Source organism: Ahaetulla prasina, chromosome 14 (genome assembly GCF_028640845.1).
Source record: "Ahaetulla prasina isolate Xishuangbanna chromosome 14, ASM2864084v1, whole genome shotgun sequence".
Classification (NCBI taxonomy): domain Eukaryota; kingdom Metazoa; phylum Chordata; class Lepidosauria; order Squamata; family Colubridae; genus Ahaetulla; species Ahaetulla prasina.
The window spans coordinates 4,418,236-4,431,947 of NC_080552.1; the positions used below are offsets into that span (position 1 = coordinate 4,418,236).

At 51.4% G+C, this 13,712-nt stretch overlaps 1 protein-coding gene across 2 annotated transcripts in view; it reads right to left on the reverse strand.

Moving 5' to 3' along the window:
• Window positions 1-10,800, reverse strand: part of CASKIN1 (CASK interacting protein 1) — a 164,953-nt gene extending 154,153 nt beyond the window's left edge. For both annotated transcript variants that reach the window (XM_058157039.1, XM_058157038.1), the window contains exon 1: window positions 10,261-10,800. In XM_058157039.1, coding sequence (XP_058013022.1) covers window positions 10,261-10,354 — 94 coding nt within the window. In that variant the 5' untranslated portion in view covers window positions 10,355-10,800. The remainder of the gene's footprint in view (window positions 1-10,260) is intronic.
• Between the last annotated feature and the right edge of the window lie 2,912 nt (window positions 10,801-13,712).

The following is a 13,712-nucleotide window of genomic DNA, read 5'->3' on the forward strand; positions in this document are numbered from 1 at the left end:
TCCAAGGTCCCTTCCAACGTGTTATTCTGCTAAATGGGAAAAGCACACCCATTCGCCTATCCTGTGACATCTTGTGGGTCACCCCACCTGTGACATCAAAGCGCAGGTGTGGACGATGGCACCACTGATTAGTAAGTGGAGGTTTCACTCTGGCCAAGGTAAATCCAAACAGAGGGAATAATTCCTTCTGGTAGAGATACAGATACATTCTAGCACAGGGGTCTCCAACCTTGGCAACTTTAAGACTTGTGGACTTCAACTCCCAGAACTCTGGGAGTTGAAGTCCATAAGCCTTAAAGTTACTAAGGTTGGAGACCTCTGTCATAAATGACTTAGATGAGGGAATAGAAAGGGAACTCGCCAAATTTGCAGCTTAGCTGGCAGGAATAGTTAACACTCTAGAAGATAGGCTCCACATCCAGATGGATCTTGACAGACTTGAACCCTGGGCCCTATCTAACAAAATGAGATTCAATGTAGAGAAAAGTAAAGTCTTACACTTAGGCAAGAAAACTAAAAGGACACATACAGACTGGGCGAAACCAGGCTTAATAGCAGTAGCTGTGAGAGGAATCATGGAGTCTTAGTGGACAACCAGCTAAATATGAGCCAGCAGTGTGTAGCAGCAGCCAAAAAAGCCAAAGCAATCCTAAATTGCATTAACAGAGGGATACAATCAAGATCAAGGGAGGTACTAACAACACTCTATAAAGCCTTAGTAAGACCACACCTAAAATACTGCATCCATTTTTGGTCACCACACTATAAAAAAGATGTTGAGACTCCGGAAAGAGTGCAGAGAAGAGCAACCAGGATGATTAGGGGCCTGGAGGCTAAAAGATATGAAGAATGGTTGCAGGAACTTGGTATGTCTAGTCTAGTGAAGAGAAGGACCAGGGGAGACATGATAGCATCTTCCAATATTTGAGGGGCTGCTACAAAGAGGAGGGGGTCAAGCTATTTTCCAAGGCACCTAAAGGCCAGACAAGGAATAACGGATGGAAACTGACCAAGGAGAGATTCAACCTAGAAATGTGGAGGAACTTTCTGACAATGAGAACGATCAACCCATGGAACAGAAGTTGCCTTCAGAATTCGCCAGAACTTCATCACTTGAGATTTTCAAGAAAAGACTGGACTGCCATCTGTCAGAAATGGTACAGGGTCTCCTGCTTTTTTTAAATTTTATTGCATTTATATCCCGCCCTTCTCCGAAGACTCAGGGCGGCTTACATTGTGTAAGGCAATAGTCTCATCCATTTGTATATTATATACAGAGTCAACTTGTATTGCCCCCCCAACAATCTGGGTCCTCATTTTACCTACCTTATAAAGGATGGAAGGCTGAGTCAACCTTGGGCCTGGTGGGACTCGAGCCTGCAGTAATTGTAATTGCAGGCAGCTGTGTGTTAATAACAGGCTGCATTAGCCTGTTGAGCCACTTCCCAGCTTGAGCAGGGGGTTGGACTAGATGACCTATTAGGTCCCTTCCAACTCTGTTAAACGCCCCCACCTCACAGACATCCCTAACTTATGCTGCAAAGGCCTGCCTGGGTCCTCTGACAGTTCCCCCTCCAGGAATAACAAGAAGTGACAAGAAGTAATGGGTGTAAGCTTGTTAAAGAGAGATTCAATCTAGAAGGAAGAAGAAATTTTCTGACAGTGTTGTGGAGGCTCTATCACTGGAGCTTTTCAAGAAGAGATTCGACAGCCAGTTGACTGGAATGGTAGAGGGCTTCTTGCCTTGAATAGGGGGTTGGGCCAGAGGTGGGCGTCACATACGATAACAACCAGTTCGCCCAGCAACCAGAAATGTGATCCATGCATGCACGCAGCGTCACAAAACATGGCAATTCGCTTGCGCACATCATGCATGTGGCGTCAAAAACACAGCGATATAGGATGGGATTGTGCCTGGGCAGGTGGGTGGGCGGACCCACCCACAGGTTGCAATTACCAGTTCGCCTGAATCGATCCGAACTGGCAGCAGCTCATCACTGGGTTGGGCTAGAACAGGGGTCTCCAACCTTGGCAACTTTAAGCCTGGCGGACTTCAACTGCCAGAATTCCCCAGCCAGCAAATCTGGGGTTGGAGACCTTGGGCTAGAAGACCTCCAAGGTCCCTTCCATGAAACAGGAGCATTGTTGTTTGCATTTGGGGGCTGTGTACGAAGCTTTTAGGGGACAAAAAACCTTCAAGGGAAGAGTGAGAGCACCTTTTTAGAGTCACAAATTTGATCAAAGCATGGAAACTTATGCTCATGGAAGCTCACGGAAGCTTATGCTTTTGAGTTTGAAAAGGCGCTTAAAAATTTCTCCTTATTTAGGACCATCATTGACTAGCACAGTTGCCCTCCTATAATTAAAGACCCAGGTAATCCCTTAAAATGCCCAAGGCCTCTTCCCCATGCATGTCCTGACCCCATTCCTCTTTTTTAGAAGGGGGGGCCCCAAACATGCCTGGAGTGGCCCTCTGCTGACATACCTTTGTCTTGGCGAAGCCCCCCGACTGGAATGTGGGACCCTCACATGTGGCTCAGTGGCTTTGTCGGAATCAACACCAGTCATAAGCCTGGTGGAGATTCTGTAAGTAACTGACCCACTCTCCTATGTTCTAATTTCTAATTTCTTTATTACCGCTTTACGTTGCCCAATAGCAGACACGTTCTTAGCGGTCCACAAAATAAAAGTTTAAAACCCTTGAATGCATAAACACAATTAAGCCATTTAAAATCAGAAAGAAATTAAAACAGCCCCTGTGGGGAAAGAAATAATCAGCAACGTCGCATGGCAAACTGCGAAAGGCTCTGAAAATTGCAAACACATTTTAAAGTTTTCCGCATTCAGTGGCAAAATCACCCAGAGCTGCATAATCAACTAAGCAGCCAGCAATGGGCCTTTGAGGAGGTGGAAATGCAAGTTCCAGCAGGCATTGAGCTGCATCTCCAATGTATTATTTTTGGGGTTGTATCTCACTTTTCTGTCTGAGTTTTTACAGCTGTTTCGAGCACCTAACAGTGAAAAATAAATTCTTCTTGGAGTCAAACTCGACTCTCAGTGTCTTTGTAGAGATGCTGTGTTAGCATCTTAAAAAAAATAATTTAATTTATTGTCAATGCACAACATGTGTCCAATGAGATTGGCTGAGAGCTCCCTTAGTGCACGTCCCCGCAACACAAATAAGAATATAAAGGCCTTTTGGATAAAAATTTGGTGGATTTTACAAAATGTTTTGAAAAAGAAGATAAAGTTCCTGCCGCAATTTTTTCTGTTGGGAATTATTACGGACTGTACAGTAATTGAGACTAAATTGATTTTAAATCTAATAACAGCAGCAAGATTACTAATAGGACAATACTGGAAGAAAAAAGTACCTACAATAGAAGAATGGATATTGAAAGTTGCCAATTTGGCTGAGATGGCGAAGATATCAGCCTTTTTGAAAGACAATACACAAGAAAGATACTTAAAGGAATGGAAAAAATGGATTGACTATATTCAACGTAGATATCAGACTAAGAGTTATCAGACTGTTTTTGAATGATTATGATGTATTATTTTTGACTGTTTTCGGGGGAAGTTAGGAATTGATGATTGTAGGGGTATAATTAAGTTGGGACGAAATTTTTTTAGCATATGTTTGTTTTATTTTTAACTATACCTTGTGCCCGTTCCGGGAAGTCGGGGGGGGGAGGGGGGTTGTGAAGGGAGGGGAGAGGAGGGGGGAAAGGGGAAAAAAATTTTGTAAAACTTTTTGAATAAAAAAAAATACATCTCAATGACTCACAGCGAAAGAAAGAAAGAAAGAAAGAAAGAAAGAAAGAAAGAAAGAAAGAAAGAAAGAAAGAAAGAAAGAAAGAAAGAAAAGAAAGAAAGAAAATCTCTAACCCTAACAGTAAATCATATTAACAAACACACAATCCTCTATGCGCATATGTGTATAACATTACATTATAATAGATTGCACCAATATCAACATGTTGGACGTTGCGCCGGCCCTGCAAGTCTATCATACTACGTATCTTGGCCACGGCCTGGCTGCCGTGCCCGTCTTCCACAGAATTTTTTGTTCTCTTTTCAGCCCTGGTGAGAGGTAGGCCCTGGGATCTCCTGTTGGTCCCCAGTCCAAATGTACAAAGTCCCGCCTGGCTTAGTTTTCTTCATCAGTGAAGGGTGGCTGGATGCTGCCACCTAGCTGGGCAGCAGATAATAGCCATAGTCCAGTAAAGCAGGGGTCTCCAACCATGGCAACTTTAAGACCGGTGGACTTCAACTCCCAGAATTCTTCAGCCAGCAAAACTGGTCTTAAAGTTGCCAAGTCCACCGGTCTTAAAGTTGCCAAGGTTGGAGACCCCTGCAGTAAAGCACAATAGGAAGATGCCTATTATGAACGAGGAGGAGATTGCATATGGCGGCTTTGGCACTGGAAGACACACAGCCAGGAAGGAGTAGTTGCACATGCCTTTTAACTGGGGGCCACAGCTAAGAAGGGCTTGTTCCTGCAACTCATAAAAGGAGATTTTTAAAACCAAAAAACCAAAAAAAGCAGAGCTGTTTTTGAGGAAAGGGGTCTTTGGAAGTGAGAAAGCTCAATCAATGGAACAGCTTCCCTCCTGGAGTTCCAGTGCTCCATCGCTGGAGGTTTTCAAGACAAGATTGGACCGCCATTTGTCTGGAATGAAATAAGGACTCCTGATATGGGCAGGGGGTTGGACTAGAAGACCTCCAAGGTCCCTTCCAGCCCTAGGATTCCGTGATTCAGAAGGGCCTCGGAGGGAATTCTCCTCCTTGTTTATCACCCAGTATGTCTGAAGAACTCAGCATATAGACTCCTCCCTCTGAGAAATACACCTGGGGATTTCTCCTTAGGCTACCCCAAACAACAACCACCCTGTAAGGTAGGCCAGGCTGTAAACGAGCAACCCCAAACTGCCAGTGAGCTCCTTAACTGAGCAAAGAGCTCAACCTCTCCTCTTCCTGAAAGGGCCTCTGGCTAGAAGTAACAGTAACAAGAGTTGGAAGGGACCTTGGAGGTCATCTAGTCCAAACCCCCCCCCGCCCCCTGCAGGAGACCTGTACTAGGGATTCGAATCGCCGAACCGCTGACCTTCCTGACTGACAAGCTCGGTGTCTTTAGCCATTGAGCCACCTGGTCAGGCTTTCTGCATTCTTCTCAATGAAGCCCCAGGATGGGAGGAGACCCCCAGGATAGGGATGGAGCAGGCTTTGGAGGAACACTAGGACCCCAAAAGCACTTCTTGGCTGATTTCTTGGGCACAAATGCTGCCTTGCAACCCCAACCCCTGAAATGTCTAATTTTATTGGGAGGTGAAGGGCAGGAGAGAGATGTGCACTTACATACACACATATATTTTTGTCGTTGCCCTGAATATTCTTTTTAATCAAGACTTTGCTGCTCACATTGTGACATGCAACCTCTCCCAGCAGGAATTTCTTCGCTAGAATTACCACCAGCGTGGCAAACTACCTGAGTTGCATTGCCAAGCAAATCCACCGGTTAACAAAAACCTTCAATAACACCGAAAAGGGAGCGCAAGGTATTTTTTTAACAAAACGCATCTCCAGAGACGATCCAAATTGTCAAAGCCTTTCTTAGCCTGTCTATCTGCTGCAAATTATAACGACGGTCTCCCAGACCAATTTCACTCGAAGTTTCAGATCAGAGTGAACTGGGGACATCCAGTTCCTGGGGAAGGCAGGCGACGTCCCCTGGGAACTGTGGTGGAGTCTCCTAAGGGCTCAAAGTCTTAGGAAGTGCCGAATGAGTGGCCAAAGCTGGCACTGTTCCTTGTGGCTGGTAGGCCTAAGCCTTGGTTGGCCAGGCTCTCCTTCCAGCACTGGCTTCTCCCACCCCAGCCCCAGACTGGCTCCAGCCCACCGAAGCTTCCCCTGGCCTCCACTAATGGTGGAGAAGGAAATTCCCCAGCTGTCACTGCCAGGCCTTGGACTACGAATTCCATCATGCCTGGCTGGAAAGTTGTCCTCTGATAAATGCAGAAGGCTTTGGGCTAGGTCAGGGGTCTGCAAATTTGGCTCTTTTAAGACTTGTGGACTTCAACTCCCAGAGTTCCTCAACCAGCTTTGCTTTGCTGAGCTTTGCTGGCTGAGGAACTCTGGGAGTTGAAGTCCACAAGTCTTAAAAGAGCCAGGTTTGCAGACCCCTGGGCTAGGAAAAGGGGGCCACAGAATTCCTTCCTTCCTTCACCTGTATCTGCCAGAGGTGGGATTCAGCCAGTTCTGGGCAAACCGGTAGTGGCGACTGCCAGAGGCTCCGCCCACCTGCCCGGATGTAATGCGCGAGTTCTGCGCATGCACAGAAGGTGGTGTGAATGTGCTCACATTTGCGAACCGGTAGGGAAGGGAAGGGAATCCCACCTCTGGTATCTGCTGCCCTGGAGGGAAACACACCAGCTCACACCATATTTTTAGGAAAATCTCTATATGCAGGGTCTCCAGCAGAAAGCAGTCTGCCTCCTTCCCAGCCCAACACAGCCAGAGTCCTCTTCCGTGGATGGCAGGGGTCACGATCCATCAGCCAAGGAGTTCAACTGGGTTTCAGAGGCTGCCAGCAGTTTGGCAGTTCGAATCTCACTGGCTCAAGGTTGACTCAACCTTCCATCCTTCCGAGGTGGGTAAAATGAGGACCCAGATTGTTGGGGGCAAGAGATTGACTCTGTAAACCGCTTAGAGAGGGCTGTAAAGTGGTATATAAGTCTAAGTGCTATTGCTATGATCCTTCCTTCCTTCCTTCCTTCCTTCCTTCCTTCCTTCCTTCCTTCCTTCCTTCCTTCCTTCCTTCCTTGCCAGTGATTAGAATGCAGTATAGAAGGATGACTCTGCCCACTGCCAGCAGTTCAATCCTCACCAGCTCAAGGTTTATTCAGCCTTCCATCCTTCCCGAGGTGGGTAAAATGAGGACCCATATTGTTGGGGGCAAGAGGCTGACTCTGTAAGCCGCTTAGAGAGGGCTGTAAAAGCACTATGAAGCGGTATGTAAGTCTAAGTGCTATTGCTATTGCTAAGTTGACAAACCCTCAGCGGCTCTTCTCTCCAGCCCTGAACCTCAGAAGCAATTTTCACAGTCCACTTTCCTTCTGGGCAAGGTTTTCAGAGTCTGCAGGCACGAGGGGAAAGATTGGATGGGGCTTTACTGCCTGGAAAGTCCCAAAGGCAAGTATATCCTAAAGCAGGGGTCTCCAACCTTGGCAACTTTAAGACTTGCGGACTTCAACTTCCAGAGCTTTGCTGGCTGGGGAATTCTGGGAGTTGAAGTCCACAAGTCTTAAAATTGCCAAGGTTGGAGACCCCTGTCCTAAAGTCAGGTTCAATCCTAAGCCATCCTATGAGCTGCCTCTTTGAAAACTTTCCATTCTAGCCCAGAGCCCTGGGACTCCCTGTCATCTCCCATCCTGCTTGGATCCTGCTTGGGGGCCCTGAGGGTGCAGCCATCTCCCACAGGGGCCATTCACTATTTCAGCTCCCCACAAGCAAGAAGTGGCCTTCTTCCATTCCCAGCTCTGCCCCCACTCCATGTGGCTCTATCTGGCATGCATGAAACAGGTGGGCCTATATCTGCCCTGAACCCTGTGCGCAACAGAAGCACCATCAAAACCCAAGTATCTCGCAGGAAAGGCCTGCGGGCTGAATTCACATGTTCCGTGTTTAAATGAAACACCTCATATCCTGTTCCATCTAAACCAGGCTAAGCCCAGTCTTTCCACAGCACCTTCTGGGTTTTTTTTCCTGAGGGGGCTTCCGAAATCTCCACAGACTGGCATCCAAAGGCAACAGGTGCCGTTCTTTGGCGAGGGGGAGGGATCCAAGGTTAGCGCTGCTTACAACCTCACAGGTCTCAGGTGTTCACAAAGAGGCAGCAGCTCAAGCATCACTCTGAAAAGAGTTGGCTGGTGGCCCAGAGCTCCTGCTTCTTCTCTTCCCCACAACACAGAACCACATGCTCACCCCAAAGCCAGTGTGTCACTGGGACAGGATGGACTTCTAGGAAAAAGAGTAGGAGCAAAACAGGAGTGGCCACTGCAGGAAAGAAGGTGAGGCGGCCAGCCAGACAGACTGCAAAGCAACCCACAAGCTCCATATGCAAAGGCAACCATTGGCATCAGTCTGGGAAAGTGTTTCTCTCCAGCTTGGCATTTTTAAGATGGGTGGACTTCAACTCCCGGAATTCCCCAGCTTGGAGAATTTTGGGAGGTGAAGTCCACACATCTTAAAGTTGCCAAGCTTAAGGAAGACTGGTCTAGGAGGTCCTCTCCTCCGCTGGGTGAAGCAGCCCCATGTTCTGGCATCGAGGGCACCTGCCCACCCCACCGGGGGCTACCAAGTATCTCAGAGCTTCTTCACCATTCAGACCAGGGGTCTCCAACCTTGGTCCCTTTAAGACTTGTGGACTTCAACTCCCGGAATTCCCCAGCTTGGAGAATTTTGGGAGGTGAAGTCCACACATCTTAAAGTTGCCAAGCTTAAGGAAGACTGGTCTAGGAGGTCCTCTCCTCCGCTGGGTGAAGCAGCCCCATGTTCTGGCATCGAGGGCACCTGCCCACCCCACCGGGGGCTACCAAGTATCTCAGAGCTTCTTCACCATTCAGACCAGGGGTCTCCAACCTTGGTCCCTTTAAGACTTGTGGACTTCAACTCCCAGAGCTCTGGGAGTTGCAGTCCACAAGTCTTAAAGGGACCAAGGTTGGAGACCCCTGATCCAGACTGTCTCTCAGGTTAGCTCCGAGGACGTCCAACCGGCTGGCAGAAATGTCCCGCAGTGGCCATTGCATTTTGAACTGGCCAGGAGGTCTCCCCTCTTCTCAGAACACTCCTGAGGTTTTGAAAACTGGGAAACTGTCCACCTTCTGATGGAGGCTGAACCCCAGTTCTTGTCTCAAACAAGGCAGGGAAGTCCAGAACTAAGGTTTAAACCTCAGGCTCCCAAATTCTTTTTTCTCCCAGATCTGGAAAAACAGCCAAACGGTCTCCATCGTTCACCACCAGGGATTAGAAACACAGACTCTTCCAAAGGCTACCAACTTGGCACCGGGCGTTCAGCAGCGGCCTTCAGGCAGCCTGGCTGGGCTCCCTTCATCCCCAACCAGCAGCCTTCTCTCCACAACTCCCTAGCCAATCAGGCTGCTGCGGCTGCTGGGAATTCTAGGCACTGGAACTCCCGCACCTGAAAGGAGGCTGGAGAAGGCAGATCTCCAAGATGGGACCTGCAGTACTCCGGTTTGCCTGGAGGAGGGAGGGCTGGAAGGGAAGCAGCAACCAAGCAGCCCCCCCCACCCCGTGGGGGTCAGTGAAGGACAGCGAGCAGAGAGGCCTGGCCGGAGGAGCCATGGCCGAGAGGAAAGCACCAGGCTGGAGAGGCAGATCAGAAAGGCCATCCTGGGAAGGATGCCCGCACCCTGTGCCAAGGCTTGCTTTGCTGGCCAAGCGGTCTCACACTTGCAGAGCACAAAAGGAGAGCTCAGCAGAGAGCTGGCCCGGTCCCAGCTGCAGGCAGAGCTGGAGCCAGGGCTGGGTGCTCCTCCGTGCTGCATCCAGCCTTGGCACCGGGCCCCGATGCCCCTCGCTCTGCTCGGCCACCCCAGGCCTCTCCAGCCTCCAGCCGCCCTCTCCCCCCCCCCCCCACTTAGTGACAGCCAACGGCTGCACAATCGGGGCAGCTGCCGGGGGTTATTCTCTCTCTCTCTCTCTCTCTCTCTCTCTCTCTCGGCCCCCCCCCCCAGTTGAAGAGCCGGGCATCCACCTGTTCCAAAGGTGCCTCTCCACTCCCAGCCCCGATGCCAGCCTGCCGCCCGGAGGGAGTGGAGCAGCAGCGGGAGCAGCGCGTAAAGGCTGCATTTCCCCTCCGCGCCCGCCGCCGCTGCTTCCCGGGCCCGCCGCGCCAAGGGGCACCGGGGGGTGGGGGTGGTAGCGCCGCACCGGGCACACATTCCGGGAAGAGCCCGAAGAGACCCAGGCGGCGGCAAGAGGGCAGCGGAGCCTCGTCGGGCACCGGACATCCAGCTGGCTCCGGCGACGGGGCTGGAGGAGGAGGCGGCGCGGGACTCTCCCGGCCGGACCTCCGGGGCTGGCGAGCAGGACGAGGCGGAGCCGCCCTCCCTCCGTCCCTCCCCGGCCACAGACTCCCGTCCGGTGGGGCGTCCCCCTCCCAGCCCCTCGCGCGGGACAGCCGAGCCCGGCCTGGCATCCCCCGCCGCCCTCCCGCCGTCGCCACCGCCGCGCACTCACTGGCTTTGCCCGGCTTGGGCCTCTGCAGCAGCTTCTGCACCGCGCCGACGTCCTCCGCCTTCACCGCCTGCATCAGCTCCTGGTCCTTGCCCATGGCGAGCGGCGGCGGCGGCGGCGGCTGGGCTGGGCTGGGCTGCGGGGCTGGCCCGGGCGGGGTCCTCAGGGGCGGCTCATGCCCGGCCGCGCCCCAGCCGGCGAGGATGGGGGCTGCGGGAGCTGCCGGGCTCGGGGCGGGACGGGGCGGCGGCGGCGGCGGCTCCTTTGCTGCAGCGGCTGCCGCGGTCGCGACGCGCAATGGAGACGCGCGGCCGGGGCGCAGCGCCTCGCCGGCGGGCGGGCGGGGACAAGTCGGCTGCCGGGCTCCGGCGGGGGCGCGCTCAGCACCGCCACCGCCCCCCCCTCCTCTGCGGCGGCGGCGGCGGCGGCGGCGGCGGTGTCCTCACTCCTGCCCGCTCGGCCCGAGCCGGCTCCCCGCCGCGGCCGCCGCCGCCAAGAGCCTGGCCGGAGCCGGCGACGAGCCCTCCATGGCCGGGCGCGCCGGAGCTGCGCCTGGCTCGCCTCTGCCGCGCCTCTGCCGCGGTCCTGCTGGGGCGTCGCTCGGGAAGGAGGCGGCTCCCGCTTGGCGCCTCTCGGGCGGGGGGCGCCGGCCGAGCCCCCTCCCCGCAAGGCCCGAGCCCGGGCATCGGGGAGCTGGGCGAGAGCGCCTCTACGGACGTGCAGAGCGCTCGGCGCGCCTAAGCCAGCCGTGCCGGCGGCGGAGCTGCGGGGCGCGGAAGGGCGGCCGAGGCCTGGCGGCGTCTCAGGTGCGAAGGGAGGCCGCCGAACATGTGCAGAGGGCTCGGCGGGAGCTCTTTCGGCCGGAGCCCGAGCGAGGGCCACAGCGGGACCTGTCCGGGCCCCCCCCCCCGAAGTTCTAAGGAGCCGGGCCGGCAGGCGAGGCGCAACCGCGGAGCTTCCGAGCGCTGGTCGTCGGGGAAGCCGGCCGGGACTGCCTGAGATGGGAGCGAAGGGCGGCCGAGAGCAGCGGGAGCTCGGGGAGCTGTCCGGGGTGGTTTGCACGGGGGAGGCGATTCCTGCAAGCAGGACGATTCGGAAGAGGGACGGAATGATGGAGGGCCAGGGACCACCGGTGGCCCTCTCGGCTGTCCCAGGTCTCCTCCAAGGAAATCGGCCAGGCTTCCCCTCCCACCAGCGACCGTAGCAGCTGCTCAGCCCTGCCAGCTCCGAATCGTCCCATGGAGACCCGAACCCAGACCCCCACCAGCCCCTCGGATGCTCCCAAGCGCAGCACCTGCTCAGCCGGCTCCCTGGGGGGTTTCCACTGTCTGCAAAACACTCCCGTGGGTTGCCTATCACTTGGTGCCCACGCATTTTACCCACGGAACACCGTGTGCGGACCTAGCCACTGGTGTTTTGGCGGTAAACCCTGGTTAAAACAAGCCGTGGTTTAGTGAATCCAGCCCTCTGGCTGTCTTTGGGGAGCAGTGAGTCAATTTGCACTGAACCCCGGCAGGACCTTTTAGCTGTTTGGTTTCCCCGCCCAGCCCTCCAAGAGACAAGGTGGACTTGTGAATTCCAGAATCCCTGCCCCCCATTTCTAAGACAGGGGGCTGAGAGTTCCAGAGAAACATTCTCCGTTTAAGAGGGGGGCAGAAACATTGGTTGAAGTGATAACATTTCTTGTCCTTTGGCTGGACTAGGATAAGTTTCCTTAAGAAGACTGCCAGATATTCACCAACATCTCCCCACTTACCCCTGTCCCATGGTGGGAAGGAAGGAAAGGTTATTGTGCAGCTGTGGGAGCTGGCAGTGGCTAAGTCCCACCTGTAAACGAATGGTTTCTTTTTCCAAAAAATCAGGACAATGTGGCTCAGACTGCTACTTTAAGCAGTGTTTCTCAACTGGGTGGCTTTCAACTCCCAGAATTCCCCAACCGGCTGGAGAATTACAACTACATAGCAAAATTACAACTACATTACAACTACATATTACAAAATTAAAATTAAAATTAAAATTACAACTACATAGCAAAAAAGGCTCTAAGAGTTGTAAACCTAATTTTACGCAGCTTCTTTTCCAAAAACTCTACACTACTAACCAGAGCATACAAAACATTTGCTAGACCTATTCTTGAATACAGCTCACCTGTCTGGAACCCATATCACATCTCTGACATTAATATAATCGAACGTGTCCAGAAATATTTTACAAGAAGAGTTCTCCGCTCCTCTGCAAACAACAAAATACCTTATACCACCAGACTTGAAATCCTGGGATTAGAAAACTTAGAACTCCGCCGACTCCGACATGACCTGTGTTTAACACACAGAATCATCTATTGCAATGTCCTTCCTGTTAAAGACTACTTCAGCTTCAATCGCAATAATACAAGAGCAAACAATAGATTCAAACTTAATGTTAACCGCTTCAATCTTGATTGCAGAAAATATGACTTCTGTAACAGAGTTGTTAACACTTGGAACGCACTACCTGACTCTGTGGTCTCTTCTCAAAATCCCAAAAACTTCAACCAAAAACTGTCTACTATTGACCTCACCCCATTCCTAAGAGGACTATAAGGGGCGTGAATAAGAGCACAAAAGTGCCTACCGTTCCTGTCCTATTGTTCCCTTTCATTATATCAAATTAATATAGTTATTGCATACTTTTACTTACATATTTGTTTTTCTTTTATGATGTGTTGTTGTTTTATGTCGATGTTTACGTATACTGTTGTGACAAAATTAAAAAAAAAGAATTCTGGGCATTGAAGTCCCCCCATTGGAAAGCTGCCAGGGTTGAGAAACACTGCTTAAAGCGGGAGGGGGGAGGGGTGTCTCAAATCTTGACAACTTTAAGCCTGGAGGACTTCAACTCCCAGAATTCCCTAGCCAGCTAGCTGGAGAATTCCGGGAGTTGAAGTCCTTCAGGCTTAAAGTTGCCAAGGTTGGAGACCCCTGGCTTAAAGTATCCTGCATAAGAAGAGCCATCAACAGGAGACTGATTCCCCATCTTAGAAGAGTCTCAGTTGGAGAATGAGACTTCTGTCCGGTCAGTGAGCAATTTGCTGGTTTGGGAAATGACCTTCGGTGGCTGATTTGCCTTTCCCTGGCACTCTGTGCTGTTCAGAATGGTCTTCTTTGAAGGAAGCAGAATAGAATAGAATAGAATAGAATAGAATAGAATAGAATAGAATAGAATAGAATAGAATAGAATAGAATAGAATAGAATTTTATTGGCCAAGTGTGATTGGACACACAAGGAATTTGTCTTGGTGCATATGCTCTCAGTGTACATAAAAGAAAAGATACCTTCATCAAGGTACAACATTTACAACACAATTGAGGGTCAATATATCAATATAAATCATAAGGATTGCCAGCAACAAGTTATAGTCATACAGTCATAAGTGGAAAGAGATTGGTGATGGGAACGATGAGAAGATTAATAGT